This window comes from Aegilops tauschii, chromosome 4 (genome assembly GCF_002575655.3).
Source record: "Aegilops tauschii subsp. strangulata cultivar AL8/78 chromosome 4, Aet v6.0, whole genome shotgun sequence".
NCBI classification, from domain to species: domain Eukaryota; kingdom Viridiplantae; phylum Streptophyta; class Magnoliopsida; order Poales; family Poaceae; genus Aegilops; species Aegilops tauschii.
The window spans coordinates 295,641,704-295,669,684 of NC_053038.3; the positions used below are offsets into that span (position 1 = coordinate 295,641,704).

At 46.7% G+C, this 27,981-nt stretch overlaps 1 protein-coding gene and 1 long non-coding RNA gene across 3 annotated transcripts; one reads left to right on the forward strand and one right to left on the reverse strand.

Moving 5' to 3' along the window:
* The first annotated feature begins 260 nt into the window (after positions 1–260).
* On the forward strand, positions 261–7,375 carry LOC109764487 (probable esterase D14L). Its single transcript, XM_020323291.4, has 2 exons — positions 261–804; positions 6,638–7,375. Exons 1-2 carry the CDS (start codon positions 434–436, stop codon positions 7,080–7,082), a joined length of 816 nt encoding a protein of 271 aa, XP_020178880.1. The 5' UTR covers positions 261–433; the 3' UTR covers positions 7,083–7,375.
* Positions 7,376–8,997: 1,622 nt separating this feature from the next.
* On the reverse strand, positions 8,998–13,263 carry LOC141021300 (uncharacterized). 2 transcript variants are annotated; one of them, XR_012182034.1, is made up of 5 exons: positions 11,698–13,263; positions 11,542–11,613; positions 10,708–11,213; positions 10,451–10,540; positions 8,998–9,539 (listed from the first exon to the last, which is right to left on the reverse strand). It is a non-coding gene; the product is annotated as an uncharacterized lncRNA (long non-coding RNA). The 2 variants fall into 2 exon arrangements; XR_012182033.1 differs by having other exon boundaries at positions 10,451–11,213.
* Between the last annotated feature and the right edge of the window lie 14,718 nt (positions 13,264–27,981).

Below are 27,981 nucleotides of genomic sequence, written 5' to 3' on the forward strand. Positions count from 1 at the left end.
TGGAGCGGAAGCGAGGGAGAACGCGATGAAAACTGATACCATGTAGAAAAGATATGGCATGCAGCTCAATTTTATTCCACGGAGTTGGTCATAATATATACGCGAGATGTCTTACGTGACAAGAAAACTAATCTTATCATATCTTTAGGAGTCAAACTATACAAGGTTAGAGATTATAAAAAAGTTAATATAAATATGTCACGTTCAACAACTAATGCGCCTTTTACGCCGGCTAGTGCAAACTGCTAGCCTGTTGTGCAGCAGCGTCGGTCCCATTCCCATTCCTTCCTTCTACCAGCGGAGTGCGGTCCAGCCCGGCGCCCGCCTTTAGCCTTGGAACCCCCGCCACTCGTGCATCTCCAGCTGCCGCCCACTCCCCTCCCTCTCATCCCGTCAAAGAAGAGGAGACGAGAAAGCGAAGTCAATCAAATCCATGGGGATCGTGGAGGAGGCACACAACCTGCGGGTTGTCGGGGAGGGGAAGCGCGGAGTGATCGTTCTTGCGCACGGCTTCGGCACGGACCAGTCGGTGTGGAAGCACCTGGTGCCGCACCTCGTCGCTGACTACCGCGTCGTCCTCTTCGACACCATGGGCGCCGGGCCGACCAACCCAGACTACTTCGATTTTTCCCGCTACGCCACGCTCGAGGGATATGCGCTCGATCTGCTCGCCATCCTGGAGGAGCTCGGGATGGCCTCCTGCATCTACGTCGGCCACTCCGTCTCCGCCGTAATCGGCGTGCTCGCCTCCATCTCCCGTCCCGACCTCTTCTCCAAGCTCGTACTCCTCTCCGCTTCTCCCAGGTACGCAGCAACGTTGCCTCACTTTCTAAGTAGCTGCTTAATTCGTTTAATTCCCACTAGGTAGACTATTACAGAAGGTCGGCACAAGATTCTTATTCCTTCTAATGACTTAATATGCGTTTTTGTTATCATTTCCAACTGGAGGATCCCTTAATCCTATTAAAGGAGGATTATAAATGGATAGATGTCTTCGATTTCCACTGGAACTATTTATTTGTTTGTTTGATGGTCCTAGGACTACCCACAGTGGGAGTAACATGAGAGCATGGTTAATAATATAGCCAACTGCTGGCTATAAGCCATTGCCATGTCATCTATAGCCCATCTTGTAGCCAACATGTACAATAGTTGATTAGAAGAGCATACTACTTTTTTATTATATGGCCCACCTTTCACTCTCACAAAGTGCATAGGAGCATGTGCTAGAGCGGACTCTTCACCAAGAGCCCGCTTACCTTCTCTCTCCTCCAACTAAGTAAGAATATACTAGTTTATTTCTTATAACCAACTGACTCAGCTCTATTGTACTTGCTCTGAGTGGTAACATCACATATATCTATGTAAAGTAGATGATGTGGCAACTAATTAATGAGGAGAGAGGCAAATTAGCTAGTTACTCATACTATGAGTAACATCACATACCAAGACAAGATGAGTCTATAACACAATAAATGAAGTGTTGCATGACACCATAAATATGTTACTCTCCACTATAGAGGTAGTGACATTGACTAGTAGTAACATATGCATGTTACTAGTCTAAGTTACTCCCCACTGTGGCTAGTCTAACCATCTAATAGACTATGCTCCTTAATTTTGGAGTCCTCCAATTCAATTGTGGTGTTCAGTTTTCGATTGGTTCACGATTCTGACCGGGTGAACGACTTCTCAACTAGCTGTCTCATTCAGTTAAAGTATTCTATTTTGGATCTGATTCAAGATTTTTAATGGGTCAATGATTTCTCAAATTAAGCAACAGCAAACCAGCCTGGAGAACAGATCAGTCCTGCGCATCCTCTCACCACCTAGAAAAAAGAAGCGCCGACAAGTGACACTGTAGCACCGATATTATACAAGCGCCAACAAGTATGAGTTGATTATCAGATAAGATAGAATCACACTGCCAAGAAAGCTGACCAAAATACCGTATTATAAAAAAAGAAAACATACACCATCTTCCCCACGCGGAGGATTTCTGGGCATGGAGCAAGGAACGTCGTGGAAACTTCACGGTCAGATCTGCTTATAGAATGATTGTCAAAACAAAACTGAGCAGGGAGAATTGGCTGGAGGAAGGTGAAGGCACGTTTGATGGGGCTGAGGAGAATTGGGGCTGGACTTGGGTCTTTTTATGGCGATTGGCACGACACTCAATTCCGACGGCACAACTCCTCCACCATCGGAATATGTCTACGATGTGTGTATGTTCTTTATGGGGAGCGGAGGATACATGCTGACACGCATTGCTTGACTGCTCTATGGCAAGAAGTGTATGGGCTCTCCCATCGGAGGAAATGGTTGAGCACATGTGCTATAACCAAAACTTAAATGCCGAGAATTGGATCTGTTGTCTTTGGGAAAATTTGGGAAAATTCTGGAATTCTCTCTTACTACCTTCTACAGCCTAAAGGTATGAGTATATACACAAGGGCGGGCCTTTTGGGCTAACCCCATGTACACACTACACACACTCAGCCCAACATTCCCACTCAAGATGGGTGATAGATATTTATCATTCCCATCTTGTTACAAGCTAAATTACATTCCTTAACTCCTAAACCCTTAGCTAGACAATTTGCAGAGACCAAGGCGGATCTTACTTGGGAGCGTCAGTAATTGTTTTCATTGGTATTTCTGATCCCACAACACTTGAGCCACTTGCAGTCAGAGCCTTGGCACTTGCTGATGATCTGTGTCCAAAGGATTCATGTTGCTTCAGACTGTCTGGTGGTTGTTGAAGATCTCAATCGGGGGAGCTCTGTGGGCTATGGTGCAATCATTCATTAAATAATAGACCGGGCTGCTGCATTCACCTTGTGTAATTTCGTTCATGAGCTTAGGAACTCAAATGTTGAAGCTCACAATCTAGTGAAGCATGCTTTATCTTTAGGGGTTGGCCGCCATATTTGATTAGGCCAGCCTGATAATCTCTTTTTCGTCCCTGTAAACATTGACGACTTAATAAAAGCTTTGTGAGATTGTGTAAAAAAAAACTTCCTGACGCGCCAAACAAAATAACAAACAAAAATTATGAAATCCCAGCAACAACAATGGCACAGCAAAGCACTCAACCCTTCTAGTCATATCGATTGGGGAATTTGATGTTGGGAGCATCGGTTGTTAGTCGTTTGATTTACACGTATGCGGTCATTTTGATTGATTTGGGATAATACATTGATTTGCTCTACTCACGAAGGATGTTTTAGGATTTGGGGGCAGATTGCGGCATGACGACAGGCAGAAATTAAGACTCGCTAGGGACATAGGCCTACAACTTTTTTACACACCTCATACCTTCTTACAACGTCACTAATCTGATGTACCTTCATTAGGATGGAGACATTTTTCGGTCCTGCCTCAAAGGATTAGCTCTTATGGTTTTATTCCAAAAACATTATTAGTGGTGGTGATCTAGATGTTGTCAATAACCACTGTCTAATTTACTTGGATTCTAGAGGGGTGTTTAGTGTTGACCGTTGGATCTTAGATTAATTAGGTGAATTGAGAAGAAACCAGGATAGTAGACTCATAACTACCTGCAAGGTGGTATTCTAGGTTGCTGTTGGATGAGTTAGTTATTTTTTCTTCTTCGAGGTATGTGCTTGCCTTTTGTAAATGGTTGGACGAGGTGGTACCCTTGTACCCCACCATAACTATGAGACTGATCATAATCAGCTTGACTGAAAATGGTATCATGATTTCTGTTGGAACGGAATATGAGTTTTATCTTGGACAGATGTTCTCTGAGGGTTTCTAAAACCTAGTGGTTAATGCTGCCTACAGGAGCGAGTAGATCTGGCTTGGTTTGGGCTTCGTAAGACGGGATAGATGTAGTTAGTTTTCGAGATTTCATGGAGTAAACACAAAAGTCGAAAGATTACATAGTAAAAAGATCCACCAGACCACCACAAACCAGCCCACATACAAATCTTGGTGAGCTCCTGGATTTGACACCAAGTTTCCCACCAAAACTATACCAAAAAAGGCTTTTGCCCCGCTTTATATATAAAGCAAAGATCAACCATGGCCCAAGTACAAACGCACCCCACGACAACACACGCACACACCCAGGGCGGGATACATAGGCGCTGAGCGCAGCAACACCACCCCTAACACTACAAGAGCAATCGGGGTCCTCCACCGTGAACACGCCACCGTGAAGAGATGAAGTCGCATATGACGAACCGTGTGCTCCAAGGCGGCGCCTCCAAGAAGGTTACGACGCCAACGCGCCGCAACCGCCCGACCCGAGGGTCAGAGTTTCTCCTGGAGCAACACGATGACCGATGAGAGCCGCGACGACGCCTTCAAGAAGGGGACGCGCTACGCCGCCGCCGGTCCGTCCAAAGATAGAACAGGTTTTCACCCCCGCAACACTCACCGCCATCGAATGCCACACCCCGGCCACCATGCCGCCCACAGGGCCATGGTCACCGGGCAACACCAAGCCACAGGCTCTGCCCATGAGCACTGCGCTACCACCACCAGGGCCGCCGCCTCGGCATCCAAGACCTTGACACCACCTCACCCGAGACACGTCGCTACCCCAACCAAAGAGACGAGTGGAAAGGCCTCGCCTTCCACACCCCTGGGTGGCCCCGGCACCGAGACCCAAAAGGCCGGCCAAAATTGACCTCCATTGACCCGTCCCGCTGCACCGGGTGCGAGACAGGCTCGGTCCTGCTGCCGGGAACGCGACGAGCTCGGTCCTGCAGCCGGGCGCGAGATGAGCTCGGTCCTGCTACCACGGGCGCGAGACGAGCAATGGACTACAGCTGGGAGCAGGCCAGCCCTAAACCCTAAACCCTAAACCTATCAAAACTATCCTGGGTGAGGTTGCATTTACAATAAATGTTCTAGTATGCATTATCTATTTGAGGTAGATCTCTGTGCAAGCGACATATTGGAGCTCTTACTGCTGAAGCAAAATCTATTATGATACGGGGCAAAACAATAGGGGTGGCCCTATCTTCACGAATTGGAGGTGAATTTGAGGAAGAACGCGAAGAGCACGAGAGAAGAGCGGAAGAACACAGGGGAAACAAGCACAAATCAACACAAGTGGCAACACAAGACACACATGGATAAATCCTTGGTCCCAATCATCCACAAGAGAGAGGGAGCAGGATGTGGTTCTTCCCAAAGTCGTAAGACAAAGAGCACTTGAATTCCATGGAGGAATCTTCACCCGGAGGTGGCTTTGTACTCCTCAGAGTCTTCTCCCTCGGGAGGCCTTATTATCCACAAGGAGCCATCTCCACAATGGAGGTCTAGTTCCCATGAGGGTAGGTAGGTGGAGCTAAGCTCTATTCCAAGGCAAAATTTACAAGAAATAAACAGCCGACATCCTATTGACTATACATGGTTTGAAGCCTAAACTAGCAAAATATATGTGGGAAAGAAAACAAATGAAAAGGGCAAATATGATGGAGACATATCAAACACCTTACCGTAGCAGCGTGGCTGGCGCATGAAGATTTATCGAGAGAGAAACTGGAGTGCCAAGGTGGCCGGCACGAATGCATGTTCATGACTACCATATGTATTTTTGTTCTGATTAAGCGGACAACGCGCCGCAGTTGATAATGGTGGCCGCACAGGCTAAGAGGCCGGGGTGAATCAAGCGGCGCAACAGAAGACAACGGCCAGCAACTATGCAAAACACCTCCTACCAATGGACGCAACAAATAGGCTTAAGAAATACTCCCTCCGTCCTAAAATAAGTGTCTCAACTTTGTACTAACGTTAGTACAAAGTTGTACTAAGCTTGAGACACTTATTTTGGGACGGAGGGAGTAGAAACCAAGGAAGCCATATCTTCTCCATGCCTGTCGGGAAACAAAGGAATAACCAATTAGGAAAAGAGTGGGGAAAGAGAAAGTGAACTGGAGGATTCAAGACCAGGGTAAAGTGAGTATTTAAGGAGAGAAGAGACAACGTAATGGTAGGGGAAGAGATATGGACTTCTAGTAAATAATGCGGTAGTTAGATGGATGCAATCAGTCACATATGTTTCTACGACACATGAAAATTGAGGTGACGTGGAATGTTAAGATGGCAGGAAAATAGCATTTGTTGATTGCTGGTGTACACTGAAAATAGAGCGAATGCATGCCGAGAGTTGCTAATGTGGCTAGATGGTGATGTGGACAGGATGCATGTTTAGATAAATGTGGGGATGAACTTCTTATGTATATAAGATATAGGATACCGAGCTAGTTTGGAAGATTACAGTGCTAAGTGGGAAATGTCCCTTTCCAAGCATCTGTCCATGGCTTTTTCGTCATCTTTCTGACAACCCCAACTTCTTAACAACCTAATTGTTTCTTTTGTGCTCCCACATACCCCTCGTCGGATGAGAGGATGATTGCAATTATAGATCAGACATTATATGAATCACTCAGTTGTTATTCTGTAGCAAATGCAATTGTATCTCACAAGTACACGCTATTTGTTTGGTATGTTGAGTATCTCTGGACATCCTATCCAGTTCTGATGTTTCAAAAGAGTTTACATCCTTCCTTTCGGACCTTCTCTACTAATTCATTTCTGGTTGCTCTGTTTCGTTTTTTGATTTCTATTTCACATATCCAATTTTGTATTGACCAAACAGGTACCTCAATGATGTGGATTACTATGGGGGATTTGAGCAGGAGGAGCTTGATGAGCTCTTTGAAGCGATGAGATCAAACTATAAGGCCTGGTGCTCAGGTTTTGCACCACTCTGTGTTGGAGGGGACCTGGAATCTGTGTCAGTTCAGGAGTTCAGCCGAACTCTCTTCAACATTCGCCCAGACATAGCCCTGAGCGTTGCCCAGACGATCTTCCAGAGTGATGTGCGCACCCTCCTACCGCTCGTCTCGGTCCCATGCCATATCGTTCAGAGCACCAAGGACCTCGCAGTGCCAGTTGTGGTGTCAGAGTACTTGCACAAGCATCTTGGTGGCGACTCCATCGTTGAGGTGATGCCCTCTGAGGGCCATCTCCCCCAGCTTAGCTCACCGGACATTGTCACCCCCGTATTGCTCCGACACATCCAGCATGACATTGCATTCTAAGTAGTGCAACCATGGCTCATAGAAGCTGTTGCTTGGAAGCTTTATGAGGTCAGTATCTGCATTTACTTAAGGATTCACCACATGATGTAAATTCTTGGCGGTGGAAATTGTAGTGTACATTTTAAACCTTTGCCTACTTCAAAATGTGTATAATAATCATGTTGGATCACCTAGCAGAACACATGCCCTACGAATTCCTACTCTGTTTTGTCTCAATGGTTTTAGTCTGAACTCTGAAGGATGTGCTTTTTCTGTAGTTCCGTGCTACTTGGAAAAGAAAACGTGTTGGAGAAGATTTTTTGTGGAAATGCAAAACCTTGCAAGCTAAATTGCTCTCCACTATGACATTACAATAGGCATAGCGCGTTACACTGCAGACTAGGATTGCCTGTCATCCTAGGACAATACGGGATTTCTAAATTCAGAAACTGACTCCTAAGAACTTACGATCCTCAATGAGTACACACTGGGGTGACATGCAGACTGGGGCGACATGCCATAGCACCCAGCTTCCCTACTTCTTTTTTCAGTTACTAGTGGACCCGTTGCGCTAAATGACGCAGAGGCACGCTAAAGCCATGTTTGCGATGAAAAAAATCGCATGGTTTAGTCCTCTATGATATGAAACACGGCACAGAGACCCATTTGAAACCATGTGCGCGATTAATTTTTTTGCATTTTTTGTTAACTTTATGTTCGAGGAAGCATAGAGACCATGTGAAACCTAAGTGTTGGTAAAATTAGGTTTTAGCAACCACTTATGTGCCAATGTTGTGAAAGACCTAAAATTGAAGCGATATTATATGCATGAACGACATCAGATTAAACATATGGCTAAGTATAGATTTTTTTTGGGTTAAAAGAGATTTCATTGCTTAACCTTGGGGATTACAATTGTTACGGTACAGCAAATCAATCTCATCAGGATCAGACCTCAACCGAACTGTTCGTATGTTATGGTGACCTATTTGAGCTAGACGATGAGCAACACTGTTTCCAGCAAGGCGAACTGTTTGAATGGAGTACAGTCTATCTTGCGCAAGAAGACTTTTAATCTCGCCAATAATAGATGTCGTCGGGGACCGATCAACCTCCAGTTGCTGGATCATATTGGCAGCCACTTCGGAATCAGTATCAGGTCGATTCCCTCCATGCATGCAGTCAGCTCCGCCTCTATCGGACTGTTGCAAGTATAGATCTTAATTTTAAGAACCAAAAAGGAACAAAATAAATGGGAACATTACATATATGACCAAATAGAAGTGTCCACGGGGGTGCTATTCTCACAAGCATCGGCCGATTTTGCAAAATATATATATATATATATATATATATATATATACACACATGGGAAGCTTATCACCCATCCAAAAATCCTGAAGTCTAATACATGAAAAACATCATATGCATCGTATCATACATCATATACATTAGGAAGTTATTTTTAATTGAGAAGCCATGTGATAATTTACTAAAGCATGGTATTTCTCATCACACGACGGACATAAAGAACTATCGCCGTACACACTACAAGGAGTGCAGGGACGAAGGAGGAGCGTGGACGTGGGCCAACCAGATCCAGTTGATGCTGCCATCGAAGCTCTCCACCGGCAAGTTCTAGCTGAGCAAAGTTGGATGGAAGTGGAACCAACCTGCCAGATGTAAATAAATATACTCCCTCCATCCTAAAATTCTTGTCTTAGATTTGTCTAAATACGGATGTATCAAGTCACGTTTTAGTATTAGATACATCCGTATGTAGACAAATTTAAGACAAAATTTTTGGGACGAAGGAAGTACATCTCAGTATATGGTGAAAGATTTCTAACACCAAGGGGCAAAAATCATCATAGCCATTCAGTAAAGAATAGAACTCATCAACACACAATGGAAACAAATATGCTGTGTCCAGAAGTTAATTTAAAACATTGTACTGACGGGTCGCATCACTGCTATGAAAGAAGCAATTGACAATTGTTCACTTCAGACAAAAGGAGTCACCGCATGCCAAATAAAAATAGGATAACACAAATTTTCTTGTTTGAACAAGAAGAAAAATATAAACTTGCAAACCAGGTTATCACATCATCAACCTAAGGGATGCTTTACTCCAAACAGAAAATGACGGGAAGTGCTGCACGCGTGTTTACCACATGAAATGGGGTTCCAATGCTAAATAATCATGCATGTGACATTTGACAGTGGCAATATTGTTCCATCATGAAACTCCAACACATGTCAGTCCAACCTTAGCCGGTCGCTGCGAGGAGGCAGGCGAGCAGACCCAGCGCTCCTCTTCACTTTCCCCAGACATCGGCCTTCGGCGACAACGCATGTGCGCATCTGCAGCTCATCGCTTGTCCCGCCGCTGCAACGACGCCGAGGACCTCCGCATGGATCGAACCAATAATGCTAAACACCATCAACTTAGAACTTAAGTCGGACCTGCTAAGCCTCCTGCAAACAAATAAAAGAGAGTTAATAAGGATGTTGTGGTTGATTTGATCTAGCTGAAATAGCTAAACAAAAAATGACACACACCAAACCAAGCAATTGTTCTTCTATGCACAATGTGGGATTTAATATAAACGGACCAAATTTATTTGAGCACACAAATCAAAACCCTGATATATTTCATGCAAATTACACATATTCAGTCTACAGATCACTAATATATATGTCATTCAAAATTTCATTATTCAAATTTGCTAGCCTGCTAATTACATTGAGGCAAACTTTTAGAACAAGCTAATCTCGATTAATTTAACCTCACCATCCGAAGAATCAATCTGGCAGATAAAACAATGATAGAGATTTATTTTCAATATGCTTCCATCAGCTTGGTCCTAAAATATTCTACTTTTTCATGATAAGCAGGTTATCATGCGCAAACAAGATAACTGATATTCCAACAAATGACAGCTAGCTTTGAACTGCACAAGATCCCTGTAGTTTTAGTTTTGGTTTTAGTTGCAGGGCTGTCAGACTCGTACTAATTTCAAGTTCAGATATAGTAATATTCGTACTCATTCGAGAACATCTAAACTGCACAAGATCCATATAGTTTTAGATCATATAAAAACAGAAGACAACAGGATTATCCCTGAAAATGGAATACAGAAGGATCATTTTCAACATGATACAGGTACTATGCTTCTTATCAAATTAGCCTCGGTAAGTTCAAAGTTCACGTGGTAGAGAAAAAGTTAATTTATCCTTTTAAGCTAACATTTATCATTCATTAGAACAAAAGATCCACATCTATTATCTTCATTTATGTTTCGTAACGGATTGCAAACTAAGAGTCATTATAAAGAATCTGTAGGTATCAAGGTGGAGGCATTGGGGTTCCAGGAAGCACCACCTACCAGTAGACCTTTGGTATCTCCACAGAGTTAAGCATCACCATCGTGGCCGCATCGGCAAAATTCAAGTGAGATTCGCTCTCCTCCAGTGACCTGTGTGCATCAGAACGAGCATAATGGGTAAGCAATTCATGGCAAATACACACGCACGCCCAAGCTAATTAATTAACTAACTAACTAACTACACATGTAAGCAGTTTGTGCGCATATCCGCTACATGGAAAGAAACTATCCGATTAGAACATGATTTTTGCACTCACCATAAGAAGCGAGATCAGTAGCAGAAGTAGATCCATAGTGTCTGTTGCTGTATGATGTAGTGGTGAAGGGTCCTATTTATAGTCCAGATGGGTGCATGACAGATATACACTAAAGTGTCAACCATAAACTACTACCCCCTCCGCCCCATAATGTAAGACGTTTTTTGACACTAGTGTAGAGTCGAAAAGCGTCTTACGTTATGAGACGGAGGGAGTATTTGCAAAAGCAAGAACATAAACAATAGGTTGGTGTAGCTAGATAAATCACTCTTTTCAAGTTCACCGCCATATTTTATTAAAAAGTGCATTGCCTATGGATAGTGCATCTCAGGGAATCACAGTGAGAATGAAAGGCTTGGAGAAATGCAAAATGATAAAATTGAGAAGTTGGCATACAGAGAACTAACAGGAAAACATGCACCATCAATCATTCACCATAAGGGCACAGCAGGGCAGTAGCTGATCTGTAGTAGATGGTTACCAAATAATGCACAGAAAGACAATCTCTGCAGAAATGATCAAATGAAAAAACCAGAAATCTCAGAGTCTGAAGACCGCGCATCCTCCTCAAATCACGTAATGAAAATTCACTTGCAAGAGCAACTATTCATATTCCAGTTAATAGTTGGATAATTTTAAGAAACAAGAGCTTGGGTATATTATACATAACACTACTGTAACTTGCGAGTAAGAACAGGATGACACCAGTTGCAATCAAGGACCACTGAATTAACAATAAAAAATGAGTAAAGAAATTACATACTGAGAAAACCCCAACAATTAGGCAATCCATTCCAAGACACGATAAATTCACAAGCCCAATTAGCACTATACCTCACAGACGGAACAACAGTGGTCGCAGCACTTCCATATGCTGGCACAGAGCGTCCAACTTTCAGTCCGCACCTGCATCCACCCGAACAGAACCAGGTCAAACAAACGGAGAAGGAGAAAAGAGAAAACTTCAAACTGGCTGCAAGGGGCTCATACCGAGACGAGTTGAGTATGGACGGGTTGAGTGCGAGCTCGTGCACCAGCTGCGGTCGTCGTCGCCCACCCGCTGAGGCCACTTTCCGCTGGACCGCCGTACGAGCCGCCTATGGCGCTAGACCATCGCCGAGACGCGAAAGAGGGTGTCGAGCACGGCCGTCGTTGTGTCACCTCGGTATGCCGCCACATCGAGTGCCTGGTGAGACAAGACCCCGCGAGGTGTGCGCAGCTTGGAGCTCCGGGCAGCCGCTTCCCCACCGCCAACCTTGCTGCTCGTTAGCACGCCTTGTCAGCCTCCTGACCCTCCCCTGCTCGCCAGCCGCCGATGTGAAGAACCCGCCGCCCCCTGATATCCCGCGACGGCGATCTGCGCTGATCTAGAACCATCGCACGCGGCGGCGCAAATCTAGAACATGCCGAAGCAGATGGCGGAGCTAGCGTGCGAGGCCTCGATCCGCTCCTTCCATCCACTGGCCTCGCTCGCGTTGCTCCTCGGGAAACATCGTTGTGAGGTGGGGCGCCTGGGAGGCCGGCGGCCGGAGACAAGGCGGTGGAGGAGAAGAAGCAGCGAGAAGGCGGATTGGCTGACGAGGAGAAAGGAGGAGGAGGAGGAAAGGAGGGGGTGCGGGGCTCGTGAACACTGGCTGCGCTGCAGCGAGCGCCCACACCCAGGCCCCAGCAACAGCACGCGGCATGGCGCACCACCCTAGACGAAACTCAACGGCACGAACAGAAACAATCCAAAGCGCAAGGGCGGGTGTGTATGCAGCAGAAGATCTCTCTTTCCCGTATTCAAACACCAGACGAGATTAAAGATAGCAATAGGTAGAGTATGGGGCGGGTATAGCAATACCATATCCATACCTGTATAGTCAATTGGTACAAAAATCTACCCATTCTCGTACCCACGAGTATGAAACTTAACCCTTACCCATACCCGATGGGTACCTCGGATAGATCAAATAGTACACAAGTTATTCGCAGTTTTACATTCATCTATAGCATATTTAATAAAAAAACGTTGATCTCAACTCAATAACAGATAGACGGGTACATGATAATTATCTCAATTCAAATTGAAAATTGGTGACAATTTTAACATAGGTTCACAAGCTCACAACACAACTTTAACATAGGTACACTTGTGAATCACGGGTAAGGTTCGCATGTCAATATAAACGGGTAGGGTATCGGTATATCCATGGGTAAAAGGCTATACCCGTGCCCTACCCATGACTTAACGGGTAGAATATGGGTACTATCCGTGGGTAGAAAATTATGCCCATACCCTGTCCATGTGGGTATGGTATCCGCGGATACCCGTACCCATGGGTAAAATTGCCATCCTTAGACGAGATGCGGACGAGACGTAATAGCAAAGATCCGTCGCGGGATGAAAACTCAGTGGACCAAACCAAGCCCACCGACCTGCGGTAAAAAAAAAAACCAAGCCCACCCACCTGCGGTCAAAGAAAAAAAAAACCAAGCCCACCCACCGATGTCTGGGACCAGCATTCAACACGGCCCATCTGTCATGGTGCGTCGTGCGGGTATGTCAGCGTCAGTCCACCTCTTCTCTGTACTCTAGCCAACCACAGGCGGGACACAACTTCACACACCTCTCACACTAAGAGCATCTCCAGCCGCGCCCCCAACAGGCCCTCCCAGGCGTTTTTTTTGCCGCCGGCACCAAAAAAACGGTCCAGTCGCGCCCCCAGGAGCCCTTTTTCGCCGGTTTGGGCGGAAACTGGCGTCGCCGGACCCAGGCCGAACCCGGCGCGCTGGGGGGCGCCTGGGGCGCCGAGGGACGCGTTTTTTGGCGCGAACGGGGATGGGCCCGCCGAGTCAGCGAGACGCCGCGTCGTCCTCATCGCCTCGGTTCCCGCGGGAATCAATGCCAAGGCTGCCGCGCTGCCGTGCCGGTCAGCCTCCATTGATGCCTCATGGGCGGCGCAGTGAAGGCGCCACCAACGCGCGTCCCGCCCGCTTCCGCCACGTGTCGCCCGGAATGCAGGCTCTCACCGCCCCGCTTCGGCTATAAAAGCCGATCTCCCCGCCGGTGAACGCCACAGTCGCCCCACCTCGCCTGGTATCGCCACACAAAGCAACACTCCCCTTCTTCCCGCCGACGAGCAATGGCTGAGAGGTACCCCGGCGACGCCGCGACGGCGAACGGCTTCGGTCGCCACCATCTCCACGAGGAGGCGCGCCTCCTCTACGAGGCCGACTATGTGGCGCCCCCGGACATGCGTGTGCCGGGGTCGTGGAAGTTGAGCGCCGACGGCGTCCCGGTGCCACCGGTGCCCGAAGGGGCTGCACGGCGGGCCGAGATCGCCCGCATCCGCTCGTCGCTGATAGAGGCGCAGCGGAACGAGCCGAGTTACGCCGCCGACAGCCACACGTTGTGGACGATGTACTTCGAGCGCCGTCGTGAAGACCAGATCGCCTCCGCCAACGGCATCATCCCCGCGGACGCCTCAACTGTGACGGGCAGCACGAGTGGTGGGGCGTGCCCGGCCGCACCCTCGAGGCCGTCCTCGACCACATCGAGACCGGCAACACGCCGCGCCTCGAGTACCCGTTGCGCCCGCCGTTCTCTCGCCGCCGTGGCAACTCCTGGACGCCGCGGCCAATGGAGCCGGGGACATCCTCCTCGTCGGGCTCCGGCTCCCTCTCCTCCGGCTCGCCGGCGCTCCGCCCCGTCAAGCCGGAGCCAGAGGAGACGCCGCTTCGGCACCGCACCATCAGCGACGCCCCTCTTCATCAACGAGGGCGCCCGCCTCTCCCCGTGCTCCCTCCGCCTGGTCCGCCCGAAGCCCGAGCCGGGGCTGCTCCCCGTGAAGCCGGAGCACGCGGACATGGTGGCCCCCGACAACGAGGCCGCCCTCAAGTGGGCGAGGGAGGACTACGTCGCGAGCAGGTGCTCCGCCAGCGTCGGGCATATGCGGAGCTCCAGGCCCGGCGCCGCGGACGCAAGGAGGACGGCATCATCGTCCTCGACAGCGACGAGGAGGGCGAGGCCGGGCCGTCCAACCCCCACCGCGCGTCGGCGACCCTGGCCAGGGGTGCAGTAGGGACGGCGGCGTCTCCGGCGGGGCGCGCGACGACGACTACGACTACACCGTTTTTATAGGCTCCTCGGCATGTAGATGGCGGACGGCGGCCGCGGCATAGCAAGGCTAGGCGTAGTTTGCATGTTTATCTGTTTTTGTACAAATTTCTATGAAATATCGCCGAGTTTGTGCCAGATCGCCGAGTCTGTTTAAATTTCTATGAAATATTGCCGAGTTCACGCGATTTTGGCGGCGACCTGGGGGCGTCGACTGGGAACGCAATCGCCCCCAGGCGCCAAGCAAACGTCGGTTTGGCCCCAGGCGGCTCTTTTTCGGCGTCCTGGGGGGCCGAACGACTGGAGATGCTCTAACGAGAACAAAGGCAAGGCACAGACCCATGGGACCAGCGGCCAACTCGGCCCACCAGTCATAGTGCAAAAAGGTAGCAACGTGTCTGCATGGGTCAATCCATCTCTTAAGCACGGCAGACGATGCACGCATGCCTGTGCATGTTTTTTGACTTCCCGTGCATCTGCACGCGCGATTGGAGGGAGGGCTCATGTCACACCCTGATTTTCATGCCACAACACTTAAGCTAATAAATCATGATAAAATGTGGTTTGACAAAAACTTTTCAGTGTTTTAAACTTTGCTTGATTGGATTTTTGGTTTGCTGGTTGCAAGTGCTCTAAAAATCAAATTAATCCTCCAACTCTTATACTCATTCTCCATGATCCAAAACCTTGCCCAATGATCATGCCATGTGTATAGATCAATATAGTAATTTCTTACAAAAATAATTTGGCCAAAAAGTATTTTCTAAAATTAGTTTTCCAAAAACCCCTGAATTGAGGTCTGCACTACAAGTACTTGATTTGGGGTGTGAAAAATCTTTCAAAAGGTATATTTGAATCCTATTAGATATAGGACTCCCATAAACCACAAAAATATATTTTTAAAAGTTATTTTCCTATTTTATTTAAAAGCTTTTTCTTAAGGCCAGAAATGGTCTTTAATAGGGAAAAATATTTTATTGTTTCGAAAATATTTGACAAAAATCAGGGAAACTTAGTGGACATATATTTTCCATATATAAGAGTTTCAACACATGGTCATGTTCAAAATATTGGACAAAACCTCCCAAAACCATTTCTGCCCATTTCAAGGATTTGAAATATTTCTACAGGAAATATTTTCATAAAAATCCAAGGAAAATCAAGAAAGTCACAAATGCATATTGTGATCACCTTGCAAAGCCTCATCTCAATTAAGGTCACTTTGGTTCACCAAAATGCCCCAAAACCCTCTCTGACCAGAATTAAATTTGAACAACTTTGTACTAGCAACTTTCTCTCCTTAACCCCAACTTTTGTGAGCATGTTCACATGACCAAATGAGGCCACTACACCAAGTGGTTCATCAAGGGGAAGTGATTTGCTCAACTAGATCTTGGTAAATGCATTTCTGTTGATTTCTAGGGTTTACAAAAGTTGCATTGGCAACTTTGCCCAAAAGAGCTCAAAATTGGTGGGAGGCCCTAATTATATGTGCCATTTCATCCTGTGGGGTCTCATGCCAAATGGAGTTCATTTGCTTACCCAAACAAGCATCAAACACCTTCTGCCACTTTACCAAAATTCCATTTTTGACCTCTTCCACTAATCTCCATGGGCTCAACTATGTACCACAGCTCCTCCTGACCCTCTCCTACCTCCAGTAACTCTCCTCCTTCATCAGCTCAATTATTTGGGGGTAAAACCCACCTCTTTCTCTCTCTGTTCACCCATGGCAACAGCTCTTCTCTCTCCCATTTCTATATGCAGCACCCCACCTATTCCTATCCACTCTAGAGCATCCAAGGAAGCTCCAAGGCACAAAGGGACATGCCCTGGCCCTTTAAAAATGGCCATGCCAGCCATTTGCATGCTCCAGAGCGCGCTACGGTGCGCCTAGGAACTGTAGCCGCCCTCTGCCCGACGCCTCCGGCCACCTCGGGCCTCCCCAGCACGCCCGACGATGCGCCTCGGCGTCCGAGACACGCCAGCTGGTCGTCCCCCTCCTTTCTCTCTCTCCTTCCCCTGCTCGCACGCGCACCATGGCCGCCCGAGAGCTCCAATGAGCAGGCTCACACGCGCGATGCTCTGGCCCTTCCCCGCTCTCTCTCTTCTCTCCCCTTGCCCTAGACCAACCCCACGAGCACCCCAGACACGCCCACCCGCGCCCCCGTGGCTTGCAGCGACGGCAACAGCCTTGCCGGCGCATGAGCTCACGGTGCACCATCGCCGGCCATAAAAGGCCACCCCCGAGCCCTCTCTGGCCTCGGTTCACTCCCTCTTCCCCCCAGCGACCTCCTCGAGCAGCCTACTCCTCCTCCTGCACCTTCCTTATCCTCCTACCACCGCACGGCCGCCACTTCGGCTCGCTCAAATTCGAGCAACACCGAGCTCACCTCCCTCCCTTTCCTCCACACAAAGACTCCCCGTGGTCCGACGAACCTCCCCACCTCCTTGAACCGTCGCGCGGATACTCGAACGCCGAGAGCCACGGATGGCCGACGACCTCCCCCGCCACCGTCAAAGCTGCGGTCACCTCGGCCCCCTCCGGCGGCCGTGACCTGCACCAGCGGATGCGCCGCTCTACGCTAAGCTCTCCCATAGGCGGAGTGCCGCGGGAGACGGCCGGAGGCGCCGACTATCGCCGGACGAGCGCCGGCGTGCGCTCTGCCTCCCCTGCTCTGCCTCGAGCGGGAGGTAGAGGATGAAGGAAATATGCACTAGAGGCAATAATGAAGTTATTATTTATTTCCTTATTTCATGATAAATGTTTATTATTCATGCTAGAATTGTATTAACCGAAAACATAATACATGTGTGACTACATAGACAAACAGAGTGTCACTAGTATGCCTCTACTTGACTAGCTCGTTGATCAAAGATGGTTATGTTTCCTAGCCATTGACATGAGTTGTCATTTGATTAACTGGATCACATCATTAGGAGAATGATGTGATTGACTTGACCCATTCCGTTAGCTTAGCACACGATCGTTTAGTATTCTGCTATTGCTTTCTTCATGACTTATACATGTTCCTATGACTATGAGATTATGCAACTCCCGTTTACCGGAGGAACACTTTGTGTGCTACCAAACGTCACAACGTAACTGGGTGATTATAAAGGTGCTCTATAGGTGTCTCCGAAGGTACTTGTTGGGTTGGCGTATTTCGAGATTAGGATTTGTCACTCCGATTGTCGGAGAGGTATCTCTGGGCCCACTCGGTAATGCACATCACTTAAGCCTTGCAAGCATTGCAACTAATGAGTTAGTTGCGGGATGATGTATTATGGAACGAGTAAAGAGACTTGCCGGTAACGAGATTGAACTAGGTATTGAGATACTGACGATCGAATATCGGGCAAATAACATACCGATGACAAAGGGAACAACGTATGTTGTTATGCGGTCTGACCGATAAAGATCTTCGTAGAATATGTGGGAGCCAATATGAGCATCCAGGTTTCGCTATTGGTTATTGACGGGAGACGTATCTCGGTCATGTCTACATAGTTCTCGAACCCGTAGGGTCCGCACGCTTAAAGTTCGATGACGGTTATATTATGAGTTTATGTGTTTTGATGTACCGAAGGTAGTTCGGAGTCCCGGATGAGATTGGGGACATGACGAGGAGTCTCGAAATGGTCGAGACGTAAAGATCGATATATTGGACGACTATATTCGGACATCGGAAAGGTTCCGAGTGATTCGGGTATTTTTCGGAGTACCGGAGAGTTACGGGAATTCGCCGGGGAGTATATGGGCCTTATTGGGCTTTAGGGGAAAGAGAGAGGAGAGGCAGCGCGCCCCCCAAGGCCTAGTCCGAATTGGACTAGGGGGAGGGGCTGCGCCCCCTCCTTCCTTCTCTTCTCTCTCCCCTTTCCTTGACTCCTACTCCTACTACTTGGAAGGGGGGAATCCTACTCCCAGTGGGAGTAGGACTCCTCCTAGGGCGCACCATAGAGAGGGCCGGCCCTCCCCCCCTCCACTCCTTTATATACGGGGAGGGGGGCACCCCCTGGAGACACAACAATTGATCCCTTGGATCTCTTAGCCGTGTGCGGTGCCCCCCTCCACCATAATCCACCTTGATAATATCGTAGCGGTGCTTAGGCGAAGCCCTGCGTCGGTAGAACATCATCATCGTCACCACGCTGTCGTGCTGACGGAACTCTCCCTCAAAGCTCGGCTGGGTCGGAGTTCGAGGGACGTCATCGAGCTGAACGTGTGCTGAACTCGGAGGTGCTGTACCTTCGGTACTTGATCGGTCGGATCGTGAAGACGTACGACTACATCAACCGCGTTGTGCTAACGCTTCCGCTTTCGGTCTACGAGGGTATGTGGGCAACACTCTCCCCTCTCGTTGCTATGCATCACCATGATCCTGTGTGTGCGTAGGAATTTTTTTGAAATTACTGCATTCCCCAACAGTGGCATCCGAGCCTGGTTTTATGCGTTGATGTAATATGCACGAGTAGAACACAAGTGAGTTGCGGGCGATACAAGTCATACTGCTTACCAGCATGTCATATTTTGGTTCGGCGGTATTGTTGGATGAAGCGGTCCGGACCGACATTACGCGTACGCTTACGCGAGACTGGTTTTACCGCCGTGCTATGCACACAGGTGACTAGCGGGTGTCAGTTTCTCCAACTTTAGTTGAACCGAGTGTGGCTACGCCCGGTCCTTGCGAAGGTTAAAACAGCACCAACTTGACAAACTATCGTTGTGGTTTTGATGCGTAGGTAAGAACGGTTCTTGCTAAGCCCGTAGCAGCCATGTAAAATTTGCAACAACAAAGTAGAGGACGTCTAACTTGTTTTTGCAGGGCATGTTGTGATGTGATATGGTCAAGACATGATGCTAAATTTTATTGTATGAGATGATCATGTTTTGTAACCGAGTAATCGGCAACTGGCAGGAGCCATATGGTTGTCGCTTTATTGTATGCAATGCAATCGCCTTGTAATGCTTTACTTTATCACTAAGCGGTAGCGATAGTCGTAGAAGCATAAGATTGGCGAGATGACAACGATGCTACGATGGAGATCAAGGTGTCGTGCTAGTGACGATGGTGATCATGACGGTGCTTCGGAGATGGAGATCACAAGCACAAGATGATGATGGCCATATCATATCACTTATATTGATTGCATGCGATGTTTATCTTTTATGCATCTTATCTTGCTTTGATTGACGGTAGCATTATAAGATGATCTCTCACTAAATTTCAAGATAAAAGTGTTCTTCCTGAGTATGCACCGTTGCCAAAGTTCGTCGTGCCCAGACACCACGTGATGATCGGGTGTGATAAGCTCTACGTCCATCTACAACGGGTGCAAGCCAGTTTTGCACACGCAGAATACTCAGGTTAAACTTGACGAGCCTAGCATATGCAGATATGGCCTCGGAACACTGAGACCGAAAGGTCGAGCGTGAATCATATAGTAGATATGATCAACATAGTGATGTTCACCATTGAAAGCTACTCCATTTCACGTGATGATCGGTTATGGTTTAGTTGATATGGATCACGTGATCACTTAGAGGATTAGAGGGATGTCTATCTAAGTGGGAGTTCTTAAGTAATATGATTAATTGAACTTATATTTATCATGAACTTAGTCCTGCTAGTATTAGCATATCTATGTTGTAGATCAATAGCTCGCGTTTTGCTCCCCTGTTTTATTTTGATATGTTCCTAGAGAAAACTAAGTTGAAAGATGTTAGTAGCAATGATGCGGACTTGGTCCATGATCTGAGGATTAACCTCATTGCTGCACAGAAGTATTATGTCCTTGTGACGCCCAATATGCGATACTATCCTAAAGAGACTCGAAGGTCCCACCAAGGATAGAACCGCATATTGACACACTTTTGCAAGGTGGATATCATTACATCAACATTACATAATATATGGGGATACATACAAAAGTCACAAATGCCCCAAGAATACATCAATACGTCATACATAAGATCAACATCCGACTACGGATGAACACAAACAGAAACTCAAACGACATCCACCCTGCTAGCCCAGGCTGCCGACCAGGAACCTAACCCAAGATCGACGAAGAAGAAGAAGGAGAACTCCAACACAAGTAAACATCGCTCTCGCGTCATGATCATCGCATAACCTGTACCTGCAACTGTTGTTGTAGTAATCTGTGAGCCACGAGGACTCAGCAATCCCATTACCATGGGTATCAAGACTAGCAAAGCTTAATGGGTAAGGAAGGGGTAAAGTGGTGAGGCTACAGCAGCGACTAAGCACAGTATGGTGGCTAACTTACGAAACAAGGGCGAGAAGAGGAGCTAAGCAAACGGTCGCCAACTAGTAATGATCAAGAAGTGATCCTGAACTCCTACTTACGTCAAACATAACCCAAAAAAACTGTGTTCTCCTCTCGAACAACCCCGAAAAGAGACAATCATGGTAACGCACGCGATTGGTGTATTTTAGAAGAGTTTACTTCAAGTTTACTACAACCGGATATTAACAAATTCCCATCTGCCACATAACCGCGGGCGCGGCTCTCGAAAGTTTATACCCTGCAGGGGTGTCCCAACTTAGCCCATTATAAGCTCTCACGATCAACGAAGGATATTCCTTCTCCCGGGAAGACCCGATCAGTCTCGGAATCCCGGTTACAAGACATTTCGACAATGGTAAAACAAGACCAGCAAGACCGCCCGAATGTGCCGACAAATCCCGATAGGAGCTGCACATATCTCGTTCTTAGGGCACATCCGGATGAGACATCCTACGAGTAAAACCAATCCTCAAGTTTCCCCAAGGTGGCCCCGCAGTCTACTCGGTTCGGACCAGCACTCAGAGGAGCACTGGCCCAGGGGGGCTAAAATAAAGATGACCCTCGGGCTACGGAAACCCAAGGGAAAAAGGCTTAGGTGAGGCAAATGGTAAAACCAATGTTGGGCCTTACTGGAGGAGTTTTATTCAAGGCGAACTGTCAAGGGGTTCCCATAACACCCAACCACGTTAGGGACGCAAAATCCGGGAACATAATACCGATATGACGGAAACTAGGGTGGCAAGAGTGGAACAAAACACCAGGCATAAGGCCGAGCCTTCCACCCTTTACCAAGTATATAGATGCATTAATAATATAAGAGATATTGTGATATCCCAACATAAACATAATCCAACATGGAGCAATCTTCATCTTCACCTGCAACTAGCAACGCTATAAGAGGGGCTGAGCAAAAGCGGTAACATAGCCAAACAACGGTTTGCTAGGAAGGGTGACAAAGGTTAGAGGTTCATGACAATTTGGGAGGCTTGATAAGCAAGTGGTAGGTAACGCGACATAGCGATAGCATCGAGGCAACTAGCATAGCAATGATAGTAATGAGATCCAAGGTGACGGTCATCTTGCCTGAAATCCCGTTAGGAAGAAGAACGAGTCCATGAAGAAGATGAAGCCACGAATACGAACCAAGCGTAGACGAACGAATCCTCACGATCGCAACGAAACAGGAACTAACGAGAAGGAGCACAACCGGAAAGAAGCAAACAACATAGTAAACAACCATCACATAAACATGGCATGATGCTAAACCAAGTATGATGCATGACAAGGCTACATGAAGCTACTCATGGCAAGAGATGATGCATACAAGAGCAACACATCAAAGCAAGTTTAAATGAGGCCGGAAACAACATATAACGATTCCGGTAAGTCCTCATATGCAAATTTCAAAATTGGTCCAGATCTGAATAAACTTTATGTTCAAGTTGTTAAACAACAAGCTAAGATGCACCAAGATGATTTACACGAAATTGCAGTCAAGTTACATATAAAGTTCATTTAATTTGGAGCTACGGCCTAGAAGATAAGAGCAAAACAAGTTAAACATGGCGTTTATGCAAAATGCATTCAAACATCAAGCAAACACACTCAAAACATGGATGCAACAGGGTAATATGAAGCTACATGCAAAACTAAGCAAGTGTCATATAGAGCACACTCAAAACGGAGCAACGGTTCAACACATACACATGAAACAAGTTTAAAGGACAAGCTGTCCAAAACAGCAACTAAGCATCTTTCAAGCATCAAAACAACATGCTACAGCACCTCAATATGAAAACAAAAGGCATGGACATGATGTACAGGTAAAGCATGACAAAACATGAACACTGAGCTATCTCCAGAAATCACTAGAACATTCTCAAAAGGACATGGCAAGATTGTAAATAATATCAGTTTCACAGACTTAGCAGAATTCACTGGACATGACAAAAATAATATCAGGTTGCAATGTTTAGAGCTATCAAACAACATGCTACAGTAACTTATCATGGCAAACAAAGGCATGGCATGCTAATACTAAAGACAAAGAACAAAACTCCCTTACTGGACATGAGCCAAAAGGGCATAGAAAATACGATACACCCATGCAAACATAGCAAGATTTATAAACAGATTCAGACTTGGTGAAATTTCAGGACATGGCAAAAACAGATTCATGTTGGCATGTTAACAAGCTTGATTAACTCCCTACATAGCATATCAAGGCATGAAATAAATCTAGCATGGAGTAGGCATGAAAATGAAGCTAACCATGTGCCAAACAACCTCATAGCATGTTTGAAATAAATCACACAAAAATGCCAAAACAGCACCATGATGTAAAATGATATGTATGCAAACTTGCTTAAATGCAAAAAATAATGCCACCAGTGGACCGGTGGGATTTTTCTACCCCAAAAACATATATAATATGTCTAGGTTGCTGTAGAAAAATCATCACAAATGCTATAAGTGAAAAACTGCCCTAAAAGGGAATATGACAGAATTGGCAATTTCCATATTTGAAATGTCCAGATCTGGACTTGCCTGAAAAGGAAAGCTAGCATATTCCAGAAATGGAAATCGCTAGAATAAAAGATTAATAAAGGAAAAGAAATAGATACGAGGGATGTGAGAGCATGACATGTGGGCCTGTGAGTGTGTGTGGATGACAGTGGGACCAAGGCGTCATAGTCACAGTGAAAATAAAAGGCCACCACTAAAAACATGGAACCTGGGACTCGAACCCAGGTCTCCTAGGTAGGAAAGAGGCGTGCTAACCAGTGCGCTAGAGGGAGGTGTGTATACTGAGAGAGGCGCCTGGCTCCTTTTGAACCAGGCCCAGAAGGCCGAGCCTTTGGCCGTGGCAACACAGAAATCACCGGCGCCGGCGGCGACGAGCTAGGAGGCGCGGCTCACTGAGCAGAGCAATGGCGGGTGTGCGGGAACCTGTGGGGACTCCAGCGAGTGAGTGGAGGTGGCTCGCGAGTGAGCAGGCACTCGGGCACGAGTTCACGCTCGGCTCGGGGCCATGACGAGGCATGGTAAGCAGGGAAGAAAAGGCCCACGGCAAGGAGCGTTTGCGTGCGGATGAGTGCGCGAGCGTGTGACCTAACGCGGGGAAGCAGTGCGGCGAGACGATCCGGGGCGGAGGGCATGGACATGTACGGCAACAACATCAACTAAAATAGGGCTACAGGTTTCGCCGGAGCACCGAGAACACGGGAAAAACATGGAAGGAGCGGCGCCTTCGGTGAACTAGACGGCACGAGAAGGATCAGGGACGGAAGGGAGGTTACCTAGCTCACCTAGGACAAGAATACGAGGCCGGGGACTCGACGGAGATGACGCGTGACAGTTCTGAACTTGGCGGGGCTTCGGGTCCGAGAAGTAGATGCAGCAGAGGAAGAAGACGGGGCCGGGGAGGTCGATCCAAGGGCCGTGGCGTCGCGTGCATCGAGGAAGGGGACGGAGAGGAACTTGACGGCCCTCTCCACGGCAACAGGAGGGTCGGAGGCGCGACGTGGACGGCTACCCCGAGCTCGAGCTCTTGTTCGCTCGGGTCATGGTGGGTAGGGCGACGGCGAGGCGCGTGGAGACCTACCTGGCGGCGGCAAGGGCAAGAGAGGGACGGAAGTGGACGAGGGGAACTAGGGCTAGGTCTAGGACACCATGTATAGGGGCTAGGGGTGCCGGACGGCCGTCAAATCAACGAGCTCGTCGACGTGGCGCGTCTGGATGAGCTGCCGTACAGGGGAGACGACGCTCCTGTCGCTAGCGGGCTGGATGGGCTGCTGCTGCGCGAGTTGGGCTGCATGCGCTGGTTGATGGGCTACTACACTGGGCTGCTGCTCTCTCTTCATTTTCCACAGACAGAAAACAAAACAGAAAAGCACAGGAACATAGGACAAGTGTATGAGATATATAAAGATATTCTCATGATTCTAAGGTATTGCTTTATTTTAAAAAATTGTCCTGGGAATTTTTAGAGGAAGTAAAATAATTCAAGTTTGAATTGAATTCAAACTTGAGCCATTTTAAAACCTAACCAAAACAACTTAGATAAAGCTGAAATTTGACAGAGAGGTAAGTAACATGGTGATAGAATATTGAGGCAAAGATGAACATTAATGGAGGAGGGTAAAATGGCACTTGCTAAAAGAAAGAAAAAGAAGGAGAGGTGGTGATGCATGGATCACATTTAGAACATGCAACAACATATCATGCATGCATATCATGGAAATGCAAGTTGACATAAGCACAACACAACATTGATATGCACATGATGCAAACATATGATGGCTAAAAGGAATATGACAAGAAGCACAAATGCAATATGACAAGGTAAGCATGGCAATGAAATGAGTAGAACAACATAACAAAACAAAATGAGACCAAAAGATGGAACCCCAAATGGAATTGGATGGAGATCAGCATGGATATATTGCCAAATATGGAAGTTTTACATCTGGGGTGTTACAGTCCTTGATGCACCGCTAGGTGACAGACCTATTGCAGGAGCAGATGCAGACATTATGAACGTTTGACAAAAGCTCGGTATGATGACTACTTGATAGTTTAGTGCACCATGCTTTACGGCTTAGAATCGGGACTTCAAAGACGTTTTGAACGTCATGGACCATATGAGATGTTCCAGGAGTTGAAGTTAATATTTCAAGCAAATACCCAAGTTGAGAGATATAAAGTCTCCAACAGGATCTATAACTAAAAGATGGAGGAGAATAGCTCAAGCAGTGAGCATGTGCTCGGATTGTCTGGGTACTACAATCGCTTGAATCAAGTGGGAGTTAATCTTCCAGATAAGATAATGATTGAAAGAATTCTCTAGTCACCATCACCAAGTTAGTAGAACTTCGTGATGAACTATAATATGCAAGGGATAACGGAAACAATTCCCAACCTCTTTGTGATGACGAAATCGACGAAGGTAGAAATCAAGAAAAACATCAAGTGTTGATGGTTGACAAGACCACTAGTTTCAAGAAAAGGGCAAAAGGAAGAAGGGGAACTTCAAGAAGAACGGCAAGCAAGTTGCTGCTCAAGTGAAGAAGCCCAAGTCTGGTCCTAAGCCTGAGACTAAGTGCTTCTACTGCAAAGGGACTGGTCACTGGAAGCGGAACTGCCCCAAGTATTTGGCGGATAAGAAGGATGGCAAAGTGAACAAAGGTATATTGGATATACATGTTATTGATGTGTACTTTACTAGTGTTTATAGCAACCCCTCGGCATTTGATACTGGTTCAGTTGCTAAGAGTAGTAACTCAAAACGGGAGTTGCAGAATAAACAGAAACTAGTAAAGGGCGAGGTGACGATGTGTGTTGGAAGTAGTTCCAAGATTGATATGATCATCATCGCACACTCCCTATAGTTTCGGGATTAGTGTTGAACCTAAATAAGTGTTATTTGGTGTTTGCGTTGAGCATGAATATGATTTGATCATGTTTATTTCAATACGGTTATTCATTTAAGTTAGAGAATAATTGTTGTTCTGTTTACATGAATAAAACCTTATATGGTTACACACCCAATGAAAGTGGTTCGTTGGATCTCGATCGTAGTGATACACATATTCATAATATTGAAGCCAAAATATGCAAAGTTAATAATGATAGTGCAACTTATTTGTGGCACTGCTGTTTAGGTCATATTGGTGTAAAGAGCATGAAGAAACTCCATGCTGATGGGATTTTGGAACCGCTTGATTATGAATCACTTGATGCTTGCGAACCATGCCTTATGGGCAAGATGACTAGGACTCCGTTCTCCGGAACAATGGAGCGAGCAACTGACTTATTGGAAATAATACATACTGATGTATGCGATCCGATGAGTGTTAAGGCTCGCGGCGGATATCGTTATTTTCTCACCTTCATAGATGATTTAAGCAGATATGGGTATATCTACTTAATGAAACATAAGTCTGAAACATTTGAAAAGTTCAAAGAATTTCAGAGTGAAGTTGAAAATCATCGTAACAAGAAAATAAAGTTTCTACAATCTGATCATGGAGGAGAATATTTGAGTTACGAGTTTGGTCCTCATTTGAAACAATGCGGAATAATTTCGCAACTCACGCCACTTGGAACACCACAGCGTAATGGCGTGCCCGAACATCGTAACCGTACTTTATTAGATATGGTGCAATCTATGATGTCTCTTACCGATTTACCACTATCGTTTTGGGGTTATGCATTAGAGACAGCTGCATTCACGTTAAATAGGGCACCATCTAAATCCGTTGAGATGACACCTTATGAACTTTGGTTTGGCAAGAAACCAAAAGTTGTCGTTTCTTAAAAGTTTGGGGTTGCGATGCTTATAAGAAAAAGTTTCATCCTGATAAGCTCAAACCCAAATCGGAGAAATGTGTCTTCATAGGATACCCAAAGGAGACGGTTGGGTACACCTTCTATCACAGATCCAAAGGCAAGATATTCGTTGCTTATAATGGATCCTTTCTAGAGAAGGAGTTTCTCGCGAAAGAAGTGAGTGGGAGGAATGTAGAACTTGATGAGGTAACTGTACCTGCTCCCTTATTAGAAAGTAGTTCATCACAGAAATCTATTCCTGTGACGACTACACCAATTAGTGAGGAAGCTAATGATGATGATCATGTAACTTCAGATCAAGTTACTACCGAACCTCGTAGGTCAACCAGAGTGAGATCTGCACCAGAGTGGTACGGTAATCCTGTTCTGGAGGTCATGTTACTAGACCATGACGAACCTATGAACTATGAAGAAGCGATGGTGAGCCCAGATCCGCAAAATGGCTTGAAGCCATGAAATCTGAGATGGGATCCATGTATGAGAACAAAGTATGGACTTTGGTTGACTTGCCC